This window comes from Mytilus californianus, unplaced genomic scaffold (genome assembly GCF_021869535.1).
Source record: "Mytilus californianus isolate M0D057914Y unplaced genomic scaffold, xbMytCali1.0.p SCAF_8, whole genome shotgun sequence".
NCBI lineage: Eukaryota > Metazoa > Mollusca > Bivalvia > Mytilida > Mytilidae > Mytilus > Mytilus californianus.
In genome coordinates this window covers 107,317,136-107,339,799 of record NW_026262734.1, presented here as the reverse complement: position 1 = coordinate 107,339,799, position 22,664 = coordinate 107,317,136, and the positions used below count along the sequence as shown (strand labels likewise).

The window sequence follows — 22,664 nt, the reverse complement described above, 5'->3', positions numbered from 1 at the left end:
CCAAAAATTTTGACCTAAAGCGGGACAGACGGACGGACGAACGAACGGACGGACGCACAGACCGAAAAACATAATGCCCCTCTACAATCGTAGGTGGGGCATAAAAACAATGCACATATATAAGAAAAACAGTACATAAAGTATATGATGACTAACAATCTAGTCCGTCCTCCTTGAATTGGACCGTTCACCTTAAAGCTAATGGTTCGGTATTAGTTTGCATTAATCGTATACTACCCGTATAAATGATTTGTGTAACTGGAACTATAAGTTCACCAAATATGGAAAGCCAGAAAATTATGATACGATTGATAGCATAAAACCAAATCGAAAAAAAACAACAAAAAAAACAGAACAGACAAAACTATTTCTGTAATTTTTCTATTATAAACGTTTTATTTATTAAAACACTATAAGAGTATTTCTACCTCAAGAATCAGATGACCTTTGAAGTATTTGGGACATATTTTTTGGGAATTTCTTGCTTGCTATGCTCTTCAATCGGTTGACCGATATGATGTGTCGGTTTCTCAACTCACTTGTGAGCGACATGTTTTCGCGATCTTAGATCTTTAGATCTGCAATTTTACCGATTGTATCCATTTTTCGATTGTGATATTATACTGAGTATAAATTTGCATAGTGGGTGACGCATACATAACAGGAGTCGCGTACCCATGTCGATGCACAAGGTCTCTCTTCTTTAGGCGTTCATGCGATTTCCTCAGTTTCTGCTTGTAACTTTGATTTGTCTCTTCCCAATTGTTTAACAAGATTTGAACATCGGGAAATTACTGTCGCCTTAAATTACGATGTTTTGTCTTAATTTCTCAGCAGATACGATGAAAAGTGAAGAATTGAGGTATAAAAATTCAATACTAAGTATTTTCATATTACTTCATAAAGGAAGAAAAAAATCGATTCATAATTATTTCAATTATTTTATTTTCTCTATAATTTCCCACCCTCTATATTTTACATGGGGTAATACTATCAATAGATCAAATGTATTTCGATCTTTTTAAACGATTTGTTCTGAAATTGTAGTCTTCTACTGTGATGATAATTGTTGCTGATTATTTCAAACAACTTGGGTATCAAATGCATGTTTACACACTGAACATAATTGAGTACGAAATGTTAAATCATATTACATCATTGTTCGAAGCGCGCTAACTTAACCCCAATAGCCAATGTAAATTATAACAGAAAGCACATTTAACAGCCAATTACAATTATCGCATTTATATTCAAGAAGACATCAAAACAACGGTATTACACAATGGGTGGATTTTTTTAAGTTAAGTCCACCGGGATAAAGGATGGAAAATTTGAACAGCCACTGGAAAGCAAGGTGGAGAGAGAGCAGTTAAAGCGAGCGTTGAACTCTCCCTATAGAGGCTTCAGATTCAAAATCCATATTCCGACCAATAGAGATTGCATACTCATACATCCCGCACCACACCATAATGAACATATCACTTTTGCAATGGTTTTACTTCCGGGTCAGAGAAATCCAGTGATAACCTTATTTCTATACCCGAGTCATGGTTTTGGTGCAGGGTCGGAGAAATCCAGTGATAACCACATTTATATACCCGAGTCAGGGTTTTACTACAGGGTCGGAGAAATCCAGTGATAACCATATTTCTATACCCGAGTCATGGTTTTACTGCAGGGTCGGAGAAATCCAGTGATAACCATATTTCTATACCCGAGTCATGGTTTTACTACAGGGTCGGAGAAATCCAGTGATAACCATATTTCTATACCCGAGTCATGGTTTTACTGCAGGGTCGGAGAAATCCAGTGATAACCATATTTCTATACCCGAGTCCTTCATTTTGGTTATTTTAGCATTTATGTAGTTGTTTTATATAGACATAAGTCCACCAATTGTATTGCAGGTACAAATAGACCCTGATTGTAATAGTTGTTTTTCACTTGTTCCGTTGATTGATAGCGTTTGTTTTTGTCGGTTTTTATGGAATTCCCCTTTTTGAATTTGCCTTGGCGTTCGAAATTTTTGTTAATTTTTTTTTATTTATTGTGAAACTTGGCAACTGTTATTGGTTGAAGGTTGTACCATTCTGATCTGATTCAACATAACGTAATTTCATTTTTAACGGATTTGAAAAGATGTCATAGAGATCACGAAGTTTAAACTCCGTGAAAATTTAAAGTTTTACAGCAACAGAAATCACGATATCAAAATTCCGCGAAAATTATACCATTTTATAGTAATTAAAATGAGAAGATATCTATAAATGAAAAAAATTCTTGAGCCACTTCAATCCTTGTATTTATGATGAGTTTATTCATATTGCAATACTACACAGAGACGAATATGCGGTACCGGAAAGTAGACACTTCAGTTGTCAGTTGGTTTATTGCTGCAATGTATGTTTTGGTATTAAGTTCAGAATGATATAAGTGGGCATGTGAATATTCAGATGATTTTATATCATAACTAATTTCGATGAGACAAGTGTTACCTTTCCCGATGTGTGAATTCCTTTCCACATACTGAAGTAACAGATTACATAAACTCCAAGGAGACACAAAGTGATCTCCCAGTTTATTCCACCAACGTCAAAAATTCCGGTACTTTTATGTAATTTTAACATACCACGACTGAAAAAAAAATATTAAATATCAAAATACTGTCTAAGAATATCAAAAGTACTTGTACAAGGCTTCAAAATGGATAGAAATTCCAACAAATTTGATTCTTTTTTATTTAAATGTCATTGCCTAACAGAATATTTCTTATTCCCCATTTTATCCATTGTATCTGTTTCCATATCTTTTATTTTCATTGTGACCTCATAATAGAGATAGAATAGCAACATTTCTGAAATCAAACTTCTTCATCTGGAATATTGAATCCCGTAGAATAATTCAATGATTCCTGTCTTTCAGAGAGATCAAAATAGTTTAAATTGTGAATGGAAAAAAGTATTTTAAACCCATGACAATGTAAATATATTTCTAAAAGTTGTTCCTGAAGTTTTAGAAGTGAGATTAACTAATTGTGCACTGTAGGGATACCTTTTCAAATTATGATTTTGTGTCTTAAGATGAAACATATGAAAAGAATTGCGAACTTAGATCAATTTTTGGCAACTTCGGGGAGATTGAAAAGTTAAAAAAATAAATTTTCAAAAATCAAGGCTTTCAAATTTGTAGAAATTTATGACAAAACACTTCTTAGTCTGAAAATACATGTTTGAGTAACAGCAGACCATCTGCCACAGCAAGTCATATTTACACATCACAGTTTATAAAATATGTCAGAATTTGTTCTTGCTTCATATCGGTAAATTTGTTGATCGCACAAGAGTGAACAAAAATTTTCAACTCAATGGATATATTTAAATTTGTTAATAATCATAAATCCAACCTGATCATTAATGTTAACTATGACATTATAACTAGTGGGGTCAGGTTCATTAATGTTAACTATGACGTTATAACTAGTGGAGGTCCGGTTCATTAATGTTAACTATGACATTATAACTAGTGGGGTCAGATTCATTAATGTTAACTATGACGTTAAAACTAGTGGGGTCCGGTTCATTAATGTTAACTATGACGTTATAACTAGTGGGGTCAGATTCATTAATGTTAACTATGACATTATAACCAGTGGGGTCCGGTTCATTAATGTTAACTATGACATTCTAACTAGTGGGGTCAGATTCATTAATGTTAACTATGACATTATAACTAGTGGGGTTAGATTCATTAATGTTAACTATGACATTATAACCAGTGGGGTCCGGTTCATTGATGTTAACTATGACATTATAACTAGTGGGGTCAGATTCATTAATGTTAACTATGACGTTATAACTAGTGGGGTCCGGTTCATTAATGTTAACTATGACGTTATAACTAGTGGGGACAGGTTCATTAATGTTAACTATGACGTTATAACTAGTTGGGTCCGGTTCATAAATGATACTATGACATTATAACTAGTGGGGTCCGGTTTATTAATGTTAACTATGACGTTATAACTAGTGGGGTCAGATTCATTAATGTTAACTATGACGTTATAAATAGTGGGGTCAGATTCATTAATGTTAACTATGACGTTATAACTAGTGGGGTCAGGTTCATTAATGTTAACTATGACGTTATAACTAGTGGGGTCAGATTCATTAATGTTACTATGACGTTATAACTAGTGGGGTCAGGTTCATTAATGTTAACTATGACGTTATAACTAGTGGGGTCAGGTTCATTAATGTTAACTATGACGTTATAACTAGTGGGATCAGATTCATTAATGTTAACTATGACATTATAACTAGTGGGGTTAGATTCATTAATGTTAACTATGACATTATAACCAGTGGGGGTCCGGTTCATTAATGTTAACTATGACATTATAACTAGTGGGGTCAGATTCATTAATGTTAACTATGACGTTATAACTAGTTGGGTCCGGTTCATTAATGTTAATTATGACATTATAACTAGTGGGGTCAGGTTCATTAATGCTAACTATGACATTATAACTAGTGGGGTCAAGTTTATTACTGTTAACTATGACGTTATAACTAGTTGGGTCCGGTTTATTAATGTTAACTATGACGTTATAATTAGTGAGGTCAGGTTCATAAATGTTAACTATGACATTATAACTAGTGGGGTCAGGTTCATTAATGTTAACTATGACGTTATAATTAGTGGGGTCAGGTTCATTAATGTTAACTATGACGTTATAACTAGTGGGGTCTGGTTCATTAATGTTAACTATGACGTTATAACTAGTGGGGTCTGGTTCATTAATGTTAACTATGACGTTATAACCAGTGGGGTCCGGTTCATTAATTTTAACTATGACATTATAACTAGTGGGGTCCAGTTCATTAATGTTACTATGACATTATAACTAGTGGGGTCAGGTTCATTAATGTTACTTACGACATTAGTATTGATTATGTTAACTATGACCGGACCCAACTAGTTAACTATGACGTTATAACTAGTGGGGTCAGATTCATTAATGTTAACTATGACGTTATAACTAGTGGGGTCAGATTCATTAATATTAACTATGACGTTATAACTAGTGGGGTCCGGTTCATTAATGTTAACTATGACGTTATAACTAGTTGGGTCCGGTTCATTAATGTTAACTATGACATTATAAATAGTGGGGTCAGATTCATTAATGTTAACTATGACATTATAATATAACTAGTGGGGTCAGGTTCATTAATGTTAACAATGACATTATAACTAGTGGGGTCAGATTCATTAATGTTAACTTTGACGTTATAACTAGTGGGGTCCGGTTCATTAATGTTAACTATGACGTTATAACTAGTGGAGTCAGGTTCATTAATGTTACTATGACATTATAACTAGTGGGGTCCGGTTCATTAATGTTACTATGACGTTATAACTAGTGGGGTCTGGTTTATTAATGTTAGCTATGACGTTATAACTAGTGGGGTCTGGTTCATTAATGTTAGCTATGACGTTATAACTAGTGGGGTCAGGTTCATTAATGTTAACTATGACATTATAACTAGTGGGGTCAGATTCATTAATGTTAACTATGACGTTATAACTAGTGGGGTCCGGTTCATTAATGTTAACTATGACGTTATAACTAGTGGGATCAGATTCATTAATGTTAACTATGACATTATAACTAGTGGGGTCAGATTCATTAATGTTAACTATGACGTTATAACTAGTGGGGTCCGGTTCATTAATGTTAACTGTGACGTTATAACTAGTGGGGTCAGGTTCATTAACGTTAACTGTGACATTATAACTAGTGGGGTCAGGTTCATTAATGTTAACTATGACATTATAACTAGTGGAGTCCAGTTCATTAATGTTAACTGTGACATTATAACTAGTGAGGTCAGATTCATTAATGTTAACTGTGACATTATAACTAGTGGGGTCAGGTTCATTAATGTTAACTTTGACATTATAACTAGTGGGGTCAGATTCATTAATGTTAACTGTGACATTATAACTAGTGGGGTCAGGTTCATTAATGTTAACTGTGACATTATAACTAGTGGGGTCCGGTTCATTAATGTTAACTATGACGTTATAACTAGTGGGGTCCGGTTCATTAATGTTAACTATGACGTTATAACTAGTGGGGTCAGGTTCATTAATGTTAACTATGACGTTATAATTAGTGGGGTCAGGTTTATTAATGTTAACTATGACATAATAATTAGTGGGGTCAGGTTCATTAATGTTAACTATGACGTTATAACTAGTGGGGTCAGATTCATTAATGTTAACTGTGACATTATAACTAGTGGGGTCCGGTTCATTAATGTTAACTATGACATTATAAGTACTGGGGTCCGGTTCATTAATGTCAACTATGATGTTATAACTAGTGGGGTCAGATTCATTAATGTTAACTATGACATTATAACTAGTGGGGTCCGGTTCTTTAATGTTAACTGTTACATTATAACTAGTGGGGTCAGGTTTATTAATGTTAACTATGACATTATAACTAGTGGGGTCAGGTTCATTAATGATAACTATGACATTATAACTAGTGGGGTCCGGTTCATTAATGTTAACTATGACGTTATAACTAGTGGGGTCTGTTTCATTAATGTTAACTATGACATTATAACTAGTGGGGTCCGGTCATTAATGTTAACTATGACGTTATAACTAGTGGGGTCCGGTTCATTAATGTTAACTATGACGTTATAACTAGTGGGGTCCGGTTCATTAATGTTAACTATGACGTTATAACTAGTGGGGTCTGGTTCATTAATGTTGACTATGACATTATAACTAGTGGGGTCAGGTTTATTAATGTTAACTATGACATTATAACTAGTGGGGTCATGTTCATTAATGTTAACTATGACATTATAACTAGTGGGGTTAGATTCATTAATATTAACTATGACATTATAACTAGTGGGGTCCGATTCATCAATGTTAACTATGACATTATAACTAGTGGGGTCATGTTCATTAATGTTAACTATGACATTATAACTAGTGGGGTTAGATTCATTGATATTAACTATGACATTATAACTAGTGGGGTCCGGTTCATTAATGTTAACTATGACATTATAACTAGTGGGATCAGGTTCATTAATGTTAACTATGATGTTATAACTAGTGGGGTCAGGTTCGTAAATGTTAACTATGACATTGTAACTAGTGGGGTCCGGTTCATTAATGTTAACTATGACGTTATAACTAGTTGGGTCCGGTTCATTAATGTTAACTATGACATTATAACTAGTGGGATCAGGTTCATTAATGTTAACTATGATGTTATAACTAGTGGGGTCAGGTTCGTAAATGTTAACTATGACGTTATAACTAGTGGGGTCCGGTTCATTAATGTTAACTATGACGTTATAACTAGTTGGGTCCGGTTCATTAATGTTAACTATGACATTATAAATAGTGGGGTCAGATTCATTAATGTTAACTATGACATTATAATATAACTAGTGGGGTCAGGTTCATTAATGTTAACAATGACATTATAACTAGTGGGGTCAGATTCATTAATGTTAACTTTGACGTTATAACTAGTGGGGTCCGGTTCATTAATGTTAACTATGACGTTATAACTAGTGGAGTCAGGTTCATTAATGTTACTATGACATTATAACTAGTGGGGTCCGGTTCATTAATGTTACTATGACGTTATAACTAGTGGGGTCTGGTTTATTAATGTTAGCTATGACGTTATAACTAGTGGGGTCTGGTTCATTAATGTTAGCTATGACGTTATAACTAGTGGGGTCAGGTTCATTAATGTTAACTATGACATTATAACTAGTGGGGTCAGATTCATTAATGTTAACTATGACGTTATAACTAGTGGGGTCCGGTTCATTAATGTTAACTATGACGTTATAACTAGTGGGATCAGATTCATTAATGTTAACTATGACATTATAACTAGTGGGGTCAGATTCATTAATGTTAACTATGACGTTATAACTAGTGGGGTCCGGTTCATTAATGTTAACTGTGACGTTATAACTAGTGGGGTCAGGTTCATTAACGTTAACTGTGACATTATAACTAGTGGGGTCAGGTTCATTAATGTTAACTATGACATTATAACTAGTGGAGTCCAGTTCATTAATGTTAACTGTGACATTATAACTAGTGAGGTCAGATTCATTAATGTTAACTGTGACATTATAACTAGTGGGGTCAGGTTCATTAATGTTAACTTTGACATTATAACTAGTGGGGTCAGATTCATTAATGTTAACTGTGACATTATAACTAGTGGGGTCAGGTTCATTAATGTTAACTGTGACATTATAACTAGTGGGGTCCGGTTCATTAATGTTAACTATGACGTTATAACTAGTGGGGTCCGGTTCATTAATGTTAACTATGACGTTATAACTAGTGGGGTCAGGTTCATTAATGTTAACTATGACGTTATAATTAGTGGGGTCAGGTTTATTAATGTTAACTATGACATAATAATTAGTGGGGTCAGGTTCATTAATGTTAACTATGACGTTATAACTAGTGGGGTCAGATTCATTAATGTTAACTGTGACATTATAACTAGTGGGGTCCGGTTCATTAATGTTAACTATGACATTATAAGTACTGGGGTCCGGTTCATTAATGTCAACTATGATGTTATAACTAGTGGGGTCAGATTCATTAATGTTAACTATGACATTATAACTAGTGGGGTCCGGTTCTTTAATGTTAACTGTTACATTATAACTAGTGGGGTCAGGTTTATTAATGTTAACTATGACATTATAACTAGTGGGGTCAGGTTCATTAATGATAACTATGACATTATAACTAGTGGGGTCCGGTTCATTAATGTTAACTATGACGTTATAACTAGTGGGGTCTGTTTCATTAATGTTAACTATGACATTATAACTAGTGGGGTCCGGTCATTAATGTTAACTATGACGTTATAACTAGTGGGGTCCGGTTCATTAATGTTAACTATGACGTTATAACTAGTGGGGTCCGGTTCATTAATGTTAACTATGACGTTATAACTAGTGGGGTCTGGTTCATTAATGTTGACTATGACATTATAACTAGTGGGGTCAGGTTTATTAATGTTAACTATGACATTATAACTAGTGGGGTCATGTTCATTAATGTTAACTATGACATTATAACTAGTGGGGTTAGATTCATTAATATTAACTATGACATTATAACTAGTGGGGTCCGATTCATCAATGTTAACTATGACATTATAACTAGTGGGGTCATGTTCATTAATGTTAACTATGACATTATAACTAGTGGGGTTAGATTCATTGATATTAACTATGACATTATAACTAGTGGGGTCCGGTTCATTAATGTTAACTATGACATTATAACTAGTGGGATCAGGTTCATTAATGTTAACTATGATGTTATAACTAGTGGGGTCAGGTTCGTAAATGTTAACTATGACATTGTAACTAGTGGAGTCAGATTTATAACATTTACCTTTGCTTCTGATATATTTTGACGGCTAAATCAGTCATAGCAGGAGTTGCTTACACTATCGACACATCTTGTCTCTATATCTGTATCTGTCTGACCTCGTTCAAGCAAGGATATTCTAATATTTTCAATTCCAAATTTTGCTGTTTTGTGCCCGGACTTAACCGAAGCTCAGTTTACTATCGTTAAAGTAAGGGTCACAAACACGGCATCAGATGCATATCATAAACATCAAAATGATGTTGATACTTGGAGAAATACCTTTAAATTCAAAAAGTATAAGTTGACAATTTTAATTTCTAGTGAAAAAAACATCTTATGGATTTGTTTAACATCTTCTATTTTTGTAAGATAAAACAGCACCAATACCTACTTAAAATATTCTTCTGCAGGTGATGTTCGGAATATTCGGGTGACATTCGTCGTTATATTTGCACTTATATTACTGCTGGCAGTAACTGTTATTGGTTCAAATATTGAAAATGACGTAGTCCCATTGGTTGAATTTGTGTCAGGTGACGAACCACGATATGTACCGTCATAACAATGTTCTGTATTCCATTCATGTCCACATGAGCTCCATGGAAGTTCACTTGTGAAAGAACTAAACAAGAAATGAAGGGCCCATGCTATGATGATATTGTAGAAAAAGTCTGTATAAAATGCAATTAAAACTACAGCCCAACCTATACCTAAAAAAGAACAAAATAGTAGTTATTTCTTATGTTACAGATTTCATTTCGAACGACACATACTTCTGAAATAATACGTATTAAATACACTCGAGACTGGATGTTTAGTAAGATAAATAGGCAAACAGTTTGAGAACATCAATTCCGTAACGAACTGTATATTTTTTTAAAACTTTTGGAGTTAAGTTTTCTCTATTCTTTATTTTTTTGGCCCTTTTTTCTTTATTTTATAAACCCCACCCAGACTCTAATATAGGGGAACAAAACCCGTATAAGGCTAATTTTTTGTTCGACTTGTTTAACATTTTGTTATTTCCAAGCCTTTTATAACTTACTATACAGTATTGAATTTGCTCACTGTTGAAGGTCATACGTTGACCTGACTTCACTTTTCGACTTCCAAAATGAATTTATGTGTCTTACTGCACACACTCTTCATTACATTGTTACCCTAGATGAGCAACCATACCACGTTATCATTCCGTATTCAGTGAGTATTGTTTCTATAGGATTTTTATTGTTTGCAGTTTGAATTAACATACTGTAAACGTTTTTTTTTATAGAGGTTTTAATATTTCAAGGTACATGGCACGCATTTCCTCTTTCTATACCGCTTCAACATCTAGTCTGTTTCCAAAAAACTTTGTTCTGTGCTTTTGTATTCAAAGTTCATTATATTTTGGTAACAATACATGTATGTCTGTACGCCACTGTTCCCCCTTCAAGTGTGCAGTTTTTTTTACATTTGTTCAGCAAGTTACGTGACTTTTTGAAAGACATCACGTAAGCAAGAAAAATTTCTTTACATTTAATTTTCTGAAATATTCAACTTATCTTACATATGAGTACAGGTTGGTCTTTGCATGAGTTTTGTTCAAAAGTACCTATTCGATTGAATCTGGACAGCTTTTTTCCGGCTATAAAATACTAGAATCCCTGAGTATTCAAACGTCATGAACACTTGGTTCAGTAATTTCTGTAATTTAAGTAGTGGAACCGACTTTAACTTTTACTATATCTTTTATCGAACCACTGATAAAGATTTGATGGGGATGGGGGTTAAGTTAATGACATAAGATGCATGTATATCTATTCCTAAGACAGAAACCGTTTCATTTTTTTGATCATTTTAATGTATTCGAATGTGTTTGAACGTCTTTACTGAAATGTACTACACGATTATCTGTTTAATTGATATATTATGAATGAAATGAAGACCTTCAAGTATTTATCGAAATAATCGACGAAATAAATCAATTTGAATCTATGTATTATATAAATACGTTGGAAACAAATTAGTTAAGTAAAATCATTCACTGTAAAAAAGTACCGCTAACGAAATAATTAGCGTAAAAAACGGCTTTCAACTACTCAAACAGATTTATAATTGACCATTAACAAGCACTGACGTATCAAAAATTAATCAAGACGTTGGCTTTTAACAAGAAGTTTTCTGAAAGTGTGGTGAATTTGAAAATTTTTCGTGTCATTGATTTCATCAAATTCCTAATTTTTTTTTTAATATCAGTCAGTTGGAAACCAAATTCACATGAGAAAACTGTTCTTTTTAAATAACCCAGACATCTCAGTTTAAATTTGCGTATAAACTTGTTAGCGGAATAGATAATAAATCAAACTAGCATTCGGCATAAATGAGACTAGCAAAAGCTGTCGCGTTGATGTTTTTTTTTTAAACCTGTTTAACATGAATTGCCTCATAAAGAGCCGTTTAACGATAGAAAAAATAACAAAATGCGATTGTGTTGCAGCATAAAAAAAATACGGAGGAAAATATAATTTTAAATTTGAAAGATTTGTTAAACATACAAACGTTTTTGAGTTTAAATTATTGCGAAGTCTAATTGTCTTTGTAGTACTTTGTAGACTATTGTTAGCCTTTTTGTTGTTGTTTGTTTTAGTCATTTCATTGTCTACTTTTCTTAGACTTGTGAATTTGTGTGTCCCTTACTATTATTTCACTTTTTAACAATTTCATAATACACACATTGAAAATGAATTCAACTGCCATTGCTTTGAAAAAAAGGAAATTTTAGCGTCTGATTAAAAAAATATTCCCCCACTTCTTCACATTGAATTGGGCCCTCTTTGGCGGAGTGATCTAAGTATTTCATCTACTACATCAATAGTCCGCCAACACCGAGGTTGTGAGTTTGAATCCCGCACGTGGAAGGTGCGTTCGACTCCAATATTGATTGACTGGGATTGTCAATTTTCCTGCCGAAGGTCGGTGATTCTCTCCTGGGCTCTCCAATGGCACACCGGCTTCCTCTACCAATAAAAACTCACCGCCACGAAATAGCCAATAGTGCTGCAAGTGGCTTTAAACACCAACAATCAATCAATCAATGACATTGAATTATTGGATGCCTTTACTACAATAAAAGCCGACAATCTTACAGAATACTAAGATAAAATGAAACATCATAAAAATACATTGAAGTGTTGACAATAGCCAATACTGAACTGTTTATGCCCTGGGCGGAACTAACTTGCTCGACCCATGTTTTAAAAGGGTTTTTAGATAGCTCCTCTGTGGGCAATTATGATAAAATAATTTTGATAATTATTAACTTAAAAATCAGCATATGACCTACATTGAAACATAGACCACCCGATTCAAGCCAAATAATTTGATAATAAAAACAGTTAATTAGTAGAATACAATAATAAATTAAAATGCCAAAATAAACATATACACTAAATATATCGAATGATTGGCTTTTTGTGGAGGATTTTCGATCACTGTAGCTACTCTTTAGAAAATGTTATCGTGTTTACCCAGAACACGTGTAACAGGAATGTTTAAAGATGATAAGCAGATATCAATCATTGCTATTTTCGTCAGGACATGCATGTGGTTATCTCGAATGGCTCTTTAACTTTCATGATTTATTAATTAGCTTTAGGTCATCGAAACATTACTTACGTATTTAGTATAATTACGCCTTCATTTCATGGTTGTTTAAGCAATTAAGAAATGATTTAAAAGTATTTCAAAATTATATTTTTGTACATAAAATAGCTTGATATATCCAGTAAGTGTTTAAATCACATTAACATCTATCTGATCCTCTAACAACATCTACTTGTTGAACATTTTGTACATTTGTTATATAAAAATACTACGCTCTTATAGATTTAGTTTAATTTATAGGTTGACATATTGTAATAAATAGATATAAGATGTGGTATGAGTTCCAATGAGACAACTCTCCATCCAAGTCAAAATTTATAAAAGTAAACCCTTATAGGTCAAAGTACGGTCTTCAACACGGAGCCTTGGCTCACACCGAACAGCAAGCTATAAAGGGCTCCAAAAATTACTAGTGTAAAACCATTCAAACGGATAAAACCAACGGTGTAATCTATATAAAAAACGAGAAACGAGAAACACTTATGAACCACATCAACAAACGACAACTACTGAACATCAGATTCCTGACTTAGGACAGGTGCAAACAATTGAAAAAAGACTAGATGTGTCCTTTGGTTGTTTTGTGTCGTTGGGTTATATTAATTTTATATAAGTAGGAAAGCGTTGATCAACACATTCTGCCCCTACGACACCTTCATTAAACGAGTAAACGTGTAGACAGTCAATAAAACAAACCGGCTATTCGGACAAAGCTACTGGTAAGAGAGACATAAACCGGCTATTCGGACATAGCTACTGGCAAGAGAGACATAAACCGGCTATTCGGACAAAGCTACTGGCAAGAGAGACATAAACCGGCTATTCGGACAAAGCTACTGGTAAGAATGACACTAACTTTTCCGTAGGTACCTGAATAGAGGCAACACGCACAAGACCCATATTATGCATTTTAATGAAGTTGTTGACATTGTAAGTACATGTATATACAATACTGATAAAAGTGTTATACACAACACCAATATTACCTTTAAAAAGCGGACACAGATTTCCCCAACAGGTAATAGCTCCTGTCCTATTGAATTGTCCTAAAGCCAATTCCATATAAAATAACGGTATACCAGCTGCTACTAACATCATTACATATGGTATCAAAAAACATCCTGCAAAAACAAAAGTAAATATCTATGTCATACAAAAGGAATTATGCATATATTTTATATCACGTATTCTCCGTTTCGATTAAAACCGCATGCATTTGCAACGTCAAATCCCCATTGACGTTGTCAACTCTTTAAACACAAAAAGTGTTTTTATATTTTCATTTTGGATAATGTGTTATGTTACTTTGCTGGTTTTTTTTCATAATTACTTCCATAAATAGTTATAGGTTATACATATATACCATTAATGCATTTCTTTTAAATATAACTGTATATTTTTATAATCAAATGAAATTTTGTTCAAATCTGGCTTTTAAAAATTAAGTTGAGTATCTGATGTTCAGGTGTGTATTCTAATAGTCTTACATACTTTTGAGGATAGTTGGTAAACCAGTGTTGTATACTAGTATATAAATACTTATAATCTCGGTGTTCTTTTTAAAAATATGGTTGCATCTCTAATTTCTATCTGGGCATATATTAAGTCTGATAGTGTGCTATGACAATCTAACTTTTTTTATTTTTGAATCAAGTTAAGAAATTATAATAAGTACTAGAAAATGTATCAAAGTGCGATAAAATACATGGAATAAGTGATAGAGTATCAGAACAGACACGTAAGTACTGTAACTCGTCTTTAGGTTTGCTGAAAATTATTCAATAAAACATGGTCACATTATCCAGCAGCAAGATTGAAAAAAAGATGGCATTGTGATGTTTAAACATAAATTTGTTAAAATAGTTTACCTCCGCCATTTTTATAACAAAGATATGGAAACCTCCAAACATTTGCCAAGTCGACAGCAAATCCTATCACAGACAATAAGAAATCTATCTTCTTGTTCCACGTCTCTCTCTCTTCTGGCTTCTCATCTGATTTATCCGGATTATCAAACGGCATCTTCTCCGTCTTTTCCATTGCTACAAAGAGTAAAACGAGACATTAAGTTGATCTCTGTAATCATTCCATACTCATTAACTTTGATGCGAATAGATGATTTTTCTTCTTTACGCTAAAATGATTTTGTGATCTTTGAAGAGAGAAAAAAATATACTATTTTTCAAACTTCTGTAATTTCATTTTTTATTTCAAAGTAAAAAAAAATAAAGACTTCTGATTTATTTTTGCCTGCCTACAATTTGTAAAGAATAAAGCACGAGTTAGAAACTATATACCTTTTATAACACACTGACTGTGTTATTTTCATAAACATTTAATAAAACATTAGTTTTGAATATTAAAGATATGGGAAAGAGGTCGTTAAGACAGCAACCAAACAATAGAGCAAATTAAAAACTCCAAAGGTCAAATACAGTCCTCCACATTATATGTCAAGCTATTCATCACCCTAGATTAACACAAGTTGGAAATTTGTTACAAAGAGCATGAACGAACCGTATCATATTTGTTTAATACATCCAGTACCGAGTGAATAGAAAAATCGCAATTCTGTACAATTGCTAATAAAACAATTATAATTGGACAATGTTTGGCTTTTATGTTCCTGATGAAGGTAATTCTAGAAAAGCGCTCCGGACGCAACTTATTTATAAAATGATTTTTTTTTTAATTTAATGTTAAAAAAATGCATTTTCTTTCTGTGGTCACTTTTATATGTGTAAAAAATCTAAATGCATGTATCTTGGGGTTCCAATACATTTATTGCATTTTTACTTCTTGAAGACACAAAAAGATATATGTTTGATAAAATTCAACTAGATTTATTTGGGGGAAAAGTCCAAAAAATAAATAAATGTCCCCAATTTGAAAAAGTTTGAACTTACGCTGCCTTATACATTTGATCAATAAATATAATTTTCCGGTGATGCAATGTGTTAAAAATCTAGTACAGGTCGAAGTATAAATGTAATAGGAATTAGCACTCAGTCTTAATTAAAATCAATAAAATATTTTCAGTTATTCGTACCAGAAATTATGTGTGATCAGGAAGTTCCTTTGTTAGAGATTTTCACTACTATTCCTTTAATAGAAACTTAAACATAGCAGTGTATAAAATTCCTTTCGAACAATATAATAGAAAAAGTACTTCCATAGAATTGGCAGATGTGCATTTAGTGAGTTCATTTTCATTTTTAAAGATGTCAGTAATCCAGAGTAATTTGCTTTTTTAATAGATTATGGTGTAAGTGCTCTAAGAACTAAAATCATTTTTCAAATGTCACTTATATACTACGCTTTTAGTGCATGTAAGACAAATGAACATTGTAGCGTAAATAAAAATCTGTCTTAAAGCTTAATTTTAAATCCCTCTTGAATGATTAAGTGCAAAGATAATTCAAAAAGTCAAATATATTTAACCACAAAGCTGTTCAGAATGTAAGTAATTATCAATAGGAAATACGACGAAAATGCCCTTGTGGTTAAATTTAAATTCAGTTATATTTTGCACAGATTTAGACTGAATTTATATCAAGAAACCAAAGGGTTGTAGCTACTAATATATCTTTTAAATATTTAAAGGTGTTGAAAAACCTCCAAGTAGAAGGTATTTGCTCACAAGGATTCTATTCACCAAAAGTTTCCATTTACACCACAATGACTGCCATGACATCAGCGAACATCTCCCGCCTTTTTTCGTGTTTAGAGCGGCAGAACGAGTGCTCTTTGTAAACAGTAACTTGCTTATCCTTATATGGTACCTGCATTCATCAAAGATTTTTAGTGGGTTAAGTAATGTTTAAACTATGTTTGCTGGGTTGTGTTTGGTAAACCTCGAGATATTTTTTTCAGATGTATGCCGTTCTTGCATGTTTTCTGGATTGTGTTTGGTGAACCTTAAGACATTTTTCAGATGTATTCCGTTCTTGCATGTTTTCTGGGTTGTGTTTGATGAACCTCAAGATATTTTGTTAAGATGTATTCCTCTTGTATGTTTTCTTGGTTGTGTTTGGTGAACCTAAAGATATTTTTTTCAGATGTATTCCGTTTTTGCATGTTTTCTGGGTTGTGTTTGGTGAACCTCAAGATATTTTTTTTCCAGATGTATTCCGTTCTTGCATGTTTTCTGGGTTGTGTTTGGTGAACCTCAAGATACTTTGTTCAGATGTATTCCGTTCTTGCATGTTTTCTATGTTGTTTTTGATGAATCTCAAGATATTTTTTTCAGATGTATTCCGTTCTTGCATGTTTTCTGGGTTGTGTTTGGTGAACCTTAAGACATTTTTCAGATGTAGTCCGTTCTTGCATGTTTTCTGGGTTGTGTTTGGTGAACCTTAAGACATTTTTCAGATGTATTCCGTTCTTGCATGTTTTCTTGGTTGTGTTCGATGAATCTCAAGATATTTTTTTCAGATGTATTCCGTTCTTGCATGTTTTCTGGGTTGTGTTTGGTGAACCTTAAGACATTTTTCAGATGTATTCCGTTCTTGCATGTTTTCTGGGTTGTGTTTGGTGAACCTCAAGATATTTTGTTAAGATGTATTCCGTTCTTGCATGTTTTCTGGGTTGTGTTTGGTGAACCTTAAGACATTTTTCAGATGTATTCCGTTCTTGCATGTTTCTTGGTTGTGTTTGGTGAACCTCAAGATACTTTGTTCAGATGTATTCCGTTCTTGCATGTTTTCTATGTTGTTTTTGATGAATCTCAAGATATTTTTTTCAGATGTATTCCGTTCTTGCATGTTTTCTGGGTTGTGTTTGGTGAACCTTAAGACATTTTTCAGATGTAGTCCGTTCTTGCATGTTTTCTGGGTTGTGTTTGGTGAACCTTAAGACATTTTTCAGATGTATTCCGTTCTTGCATGTTTTCTTGGTTGTGTTCGATGAATCTCAAGATATTTTTTTCAGATGTATTCCGTTCTTGCATGTTTTCTGGGTTGTGTTTGGTGAACCTTAAGACATTTTTCAGATGTATTCCGTTCTTGCATGTTTTCTGGGTTGTGTTTGGTGAACCTCAAGATATTTTGTTAAGATGTATTCCGTTCTTGCATGTTTTCTGGGTTGTGTTTGGTGAACCTTAAGACATTTTTCAGATGTATTCCGTTCTTGCATGTTTCTTGGTTGTGTTCAATGAACCTCAAGATATTTTGTTCAGATGTAATCCGTTCTTGCATGTTTTCTGGGTTGTGTTTGGTGAACCTTAAGACATTTTTCAGATGTATTCCGTTCTTGCATGTTTCTGGCTTGTGTTTGGTGAACCTTAAGACATTTTTCAGATGTATTCCGTTCTTGCATGTTTTCTTGTTTGTGTTCGATGAACCTCAAGATATTGTTTTTCAGATGTATTCCGTTCTTGCATGTTTTGGGTTGTGTTTGGTGAACCTTAAGACATTTTTCAGATGTATTCCGTTCTTGCATGTTTTCTGGGTTAGGTTTCGTGAACCTCAAGATATTTTGTTCAGATGTATTCCGATTTGCATGTTTTCTAGGTTGTGTTTGATGAATCTCAAGATATTTTTTTCAGATGTATTCCGTTCTTGCATGTTTTCTGGGTTGTGTTTGGTGAACCTCAAGATACTTTTTTCAGATGTATTCTGTTCTTGCATGTTTTCTGATTGACGTATACTACAATCTCAGATCAGTCATTTTGGTGTACGCGTTATTCGACTTTCGGCAATTATCACTTTTTGCCTTTAATAGTAAATCAACAAAAATACCGAACTCCAAGGAAAATTAAAAACTGAAAGTCCCTTATCAAATGGCAAAATCAAAAGCTCAAACACATCAAACGAATGGAAAACAACTGTCATATTCCTGACTGGTACAGGAACTTGGTACAGGCATTTCCTTATGTAAAAAATGGTGGATTAAACCTGGTTTTATAGCTAACTAAACCTCTCACTTGTATGACAGTCGTATACAATGTGTGAACAAAACAGATGACATTGGAAATTTTTTGTGTATATAGCTCGAACAAAAAGAAAAAAAAGATTACAATGCGAGGTTCAAAACTCAATATAAACTCATTGGTACACTGCACATATTGTAAACAGGTTCGAAATAGTCAGGTGCTTGTTTTTGTAAACGTTGTCAAACAATTTTTTGTCGGTTACTCTCATAATGGCGTTCAACCTCAACTCTTCATAGAAACTGTATCTTTACTGGTATAATATATCGAATGTTTTGATTATACTAGTATTTGATTTTGGCAATTTTTATATGATCTTAAAGTGATGACTCAACTAATATTTCTGCAAGAATGCGACTATCCTTACGTTTGCAAATATATACGTCAACAGCAGTAAGGATACACAACTTGGTACTCGGTTTTATCATAAAGCTAATAAAACTTGAAAAGGAAGTACTGTTTAATTATCCAATGAAAAACGAGTGCATAGGATTCAGAAAATCTAACAAAGTCGGAAAGTAAGGAAATGCCGTGTTCCGGAACATAGCGGTTATTATATATTGCGGAAAAAGATGACAAAGATCTACCCCAAAAGGTAATCATGACAAACAATCTATAAGACATTGATTACGTTTCAAATTTTAAGTTCAAATACCACTTATTGACAACATTTTGTGTTGTCTGCCTTCTATCGATGGTTTTGACGGGACACTACACTCTGTAAGCGTTATATCAATTGGTCAATCTTTAAGCTTTGTATCATGTTTCCAATTCCATTATAAGTTTTACGGAAATGCTTTCTCTTTTATAGTTTCTTTTGTTGACACTTATAAAAAAGCAATTTAAAGCAATATAATTCTGCAATGAAAATTGATGGATCTGTAACAGATATCGGATAACGGGTTTAAGATAAATCATAACCACAAAATAATATCCATGATAAATAGGCCTGATAATATCTTGATACAATATTACGATGTTGTCTTGAAATTAAATATCTCTTTAGTCGTTCAATTAATTTCAAACGTCGTTTAACGCCTAAATAGACTTTATCAAGAGAGAAACTTCTATTGCTCATTTGAGCGCTTTAACAGAACTTTAGATCTCTTTGGCGTTGTGATATTAAAACGTTTAAAAGACTGAGAACTATATAACGACAAAACGTTTCTCGTCTTTGTGTTGGTTTAACCACGCATGTGATGGGAGTAGTTTTGTAATCGATATTTTGCTAATAAATATCTGTGTGTAAAGGTAAGGTAAAGTTGCAACTTTATATCAAGGGACATATATTTAACAAAAGTCATATTAAACACTTCCATCCTCAGACTTTATAATTAACAGATAAGACTAATATATTATTCTTAAAAGTACAAAACTCGACACTCAAAGATTTTAGGTTCACCGTAGTAAGTTATGTTTCTCTTATTTTAAGTCTTACAAACAAGGCAAATTCCAATGAGAAAAGGGAGATTACAATTCAAAACACGTATCCTTTACGGTTGGTATCAATCTTTTCACATAATCCCTTACTGTTCTCAATTTAAAAAAAAACAACTGAAAAAGGGACTTTCATGTATTTGTAATTTTTCTGTAATTAAAACTTCTTGAATTTTGCATTTTGCCTCCCATTTGAAGACGAAATATCAATGATTTTTTTAAAGATAGGTTTTTTTTTTCTCTCATAGAAATAATGTTAAAATATCGTTAAAACCATATTTCAGCTTACTAGTATTTACAAATAAAACGGATACAAAAATTTCCATTTGTTCTGAATTGCAACTGTGAACAGAATAATTTGCGATACATTTACCAGGTAATACCTGCCAACTATCCCAATTTATGGGGGATATCCCCAATGAGAGATGTTGACCTGACTTTTGAAAATCTTTATTAGATAAAGTGAACACCTCAAAACAGGCATTGTAATGAGTAACAAGGGTATTAAAGCACATTCATAATCATCCAAAAAAGTAGAAGTTGATTATAACACTTATGAAAATATAAGAGGAGCATTAGGTTCTCTTGCGCTTAAAATTCCCCATGGAAATTTCGAAAAGTTGGCGGGTATGACCTCGTATGTGATACAGGGTATGTGATTCATAGTATGTGGTATGAGACATTTGATACAGGACATGCCATACAAGCTATGTGATACAGGGTATGTGGTTCATGGTATGAGGTACAATGCGTTTGATGTGGGACATTGATACGGGATATGCCATACAAGGTGGGTGGTGTAGTTTTCAATGTAACTTCAGATATTCTATATCAACAGCTAAATATAAATAGTTATACAGAAAAACAACAGAAGTATCTATTACAGGAAACAAGTAAAGGGGAGATAAGTTTTGAAGATAGGAAAAGATTGAAATCATCTCTAAATTCGCGAAAGTTAACCTTACTGCTTACAAGAAAAGATTAATTAGGAAAACTGGTAAACTGTTTCAAAGATAAAAATGTCAAAAATTGTTTTGTGCTGCTAGAAAAAAGTAATTAATCGCACAACGCATTCTTTTACACAAATCAAATTGAATGCTAAGTATTATGCAAATCAGGTTATTTGGCGAATAAAAAGTTAAAAGACATAAGTTTATAACACGACATGATGTTAATACACTATAATCGTACATTGTAGGAAATATATTTTTTATTTGTACGAGATTTCAAATCATGATTACTTTTTTGTCAAAAGATATTTTTGAAAACAAACAATACTTTTCAGAAGCATATATTTGAGAGGGTTTTTCGATTCCATTAAAAAAAATGTCCGTCAAAATGAAAAACGAAGATCGTCCATTTTTCTTCTCTTTCACAGTGAGCATAAATACGTTTTTCTATATATCCGGGAGGCTGACACTGTGAGGTCATCAAAATGACGTGTAAAGAAAACAGTTATTCAATAATTACCGTTTAATCCCGAAAAAAACAGAAATTTCTACACTACCGTATTGCACAAAACTATTGCACCCTTGTTTGTATGGTAAAATGGCTGATTTTTAACTTTTGTTGCGTGCATCTAGTTTAACTAAATTCATGTTTCACAAATATTTCTGCATCATTTCTTGCAATCTATGGCCTATAATTTGCTGATAAGTTTGTTGTTGATAAATTTTTGGCTTGCACTATTCAGATATGACTTAAATAATAAATCAAAGCTATTCATTCCAAATTATTTGTTTAGTTTCCGTCAGTGACTACTCATAAAGCACAAACAATTCAGTGAGAATATAAACACCAGAATCAATCTGGTCATGACAAATATCCGCATATTTTTCTTGCGTCTATTGATTCTTCGGCGTTTGGTACTAAACTCTTTAAGAGTCAACGAATCATATAAAAGCTGAATAAACAGACACTTTGAACTAATTGAATATACATACTCAAATGTAAAGCTAAAGGTGCTTTGTTCAACTGATCGTAAAGCAATGTAAATAATTGTCTATTGGCTATTTATCGGAATCTTTTTTTGAATTCTTATTAACATTATTGATAAATACTCCAAAACCTGAAATAAAATTGGCCGACCAAAGTCTAAACGTTAGTTTCCATCCTGTGACAATTTATACCTTCATTAAATCTAAAATTAAATAACAAAAGGCTACAATTGAAATAAATCTTTCATTCTGTTATT

The 22,664-nt window shown here is 33.0% G+C and overlaps 1 protein-coding gene across 1 annotated transcript in view; it reads right to left on the bottom strand.

The window, feature by feature from the left end:
• The window catches only part of LOC127711747 (sodium-dependent dopamine transporter-like), an 85,898-nt gene that overhangs the window by 22,555 nt on the left and 40,679 nt on the right, over positions 1 to 22,664 (bottom strand). The window contains exons 4-7 of the mRNA XM_052217860.1: positions 14,973 to 15,146; positions 14,091 to 14,225; positions 9,851 to 10,169; positions 2,496 to 2,634 (exon numbers count right to left, since the gene is read on the bottom strand). Of these exons, the coding sequence (XP_052073820.1) occupies positions 2,496 to 2,634; positions 9,851 to 10,169; positions 14,091 to 14,225; positions 14,973 to 15,146 (767 nt within the window). The remainder of the gene's footprint in view (positions 1 to 2,495; positions 2,635 to 9,850; positions 10,170 to 14,090; positions 14,226 to 14,972; positions 15,147 to 22,664) is intronic.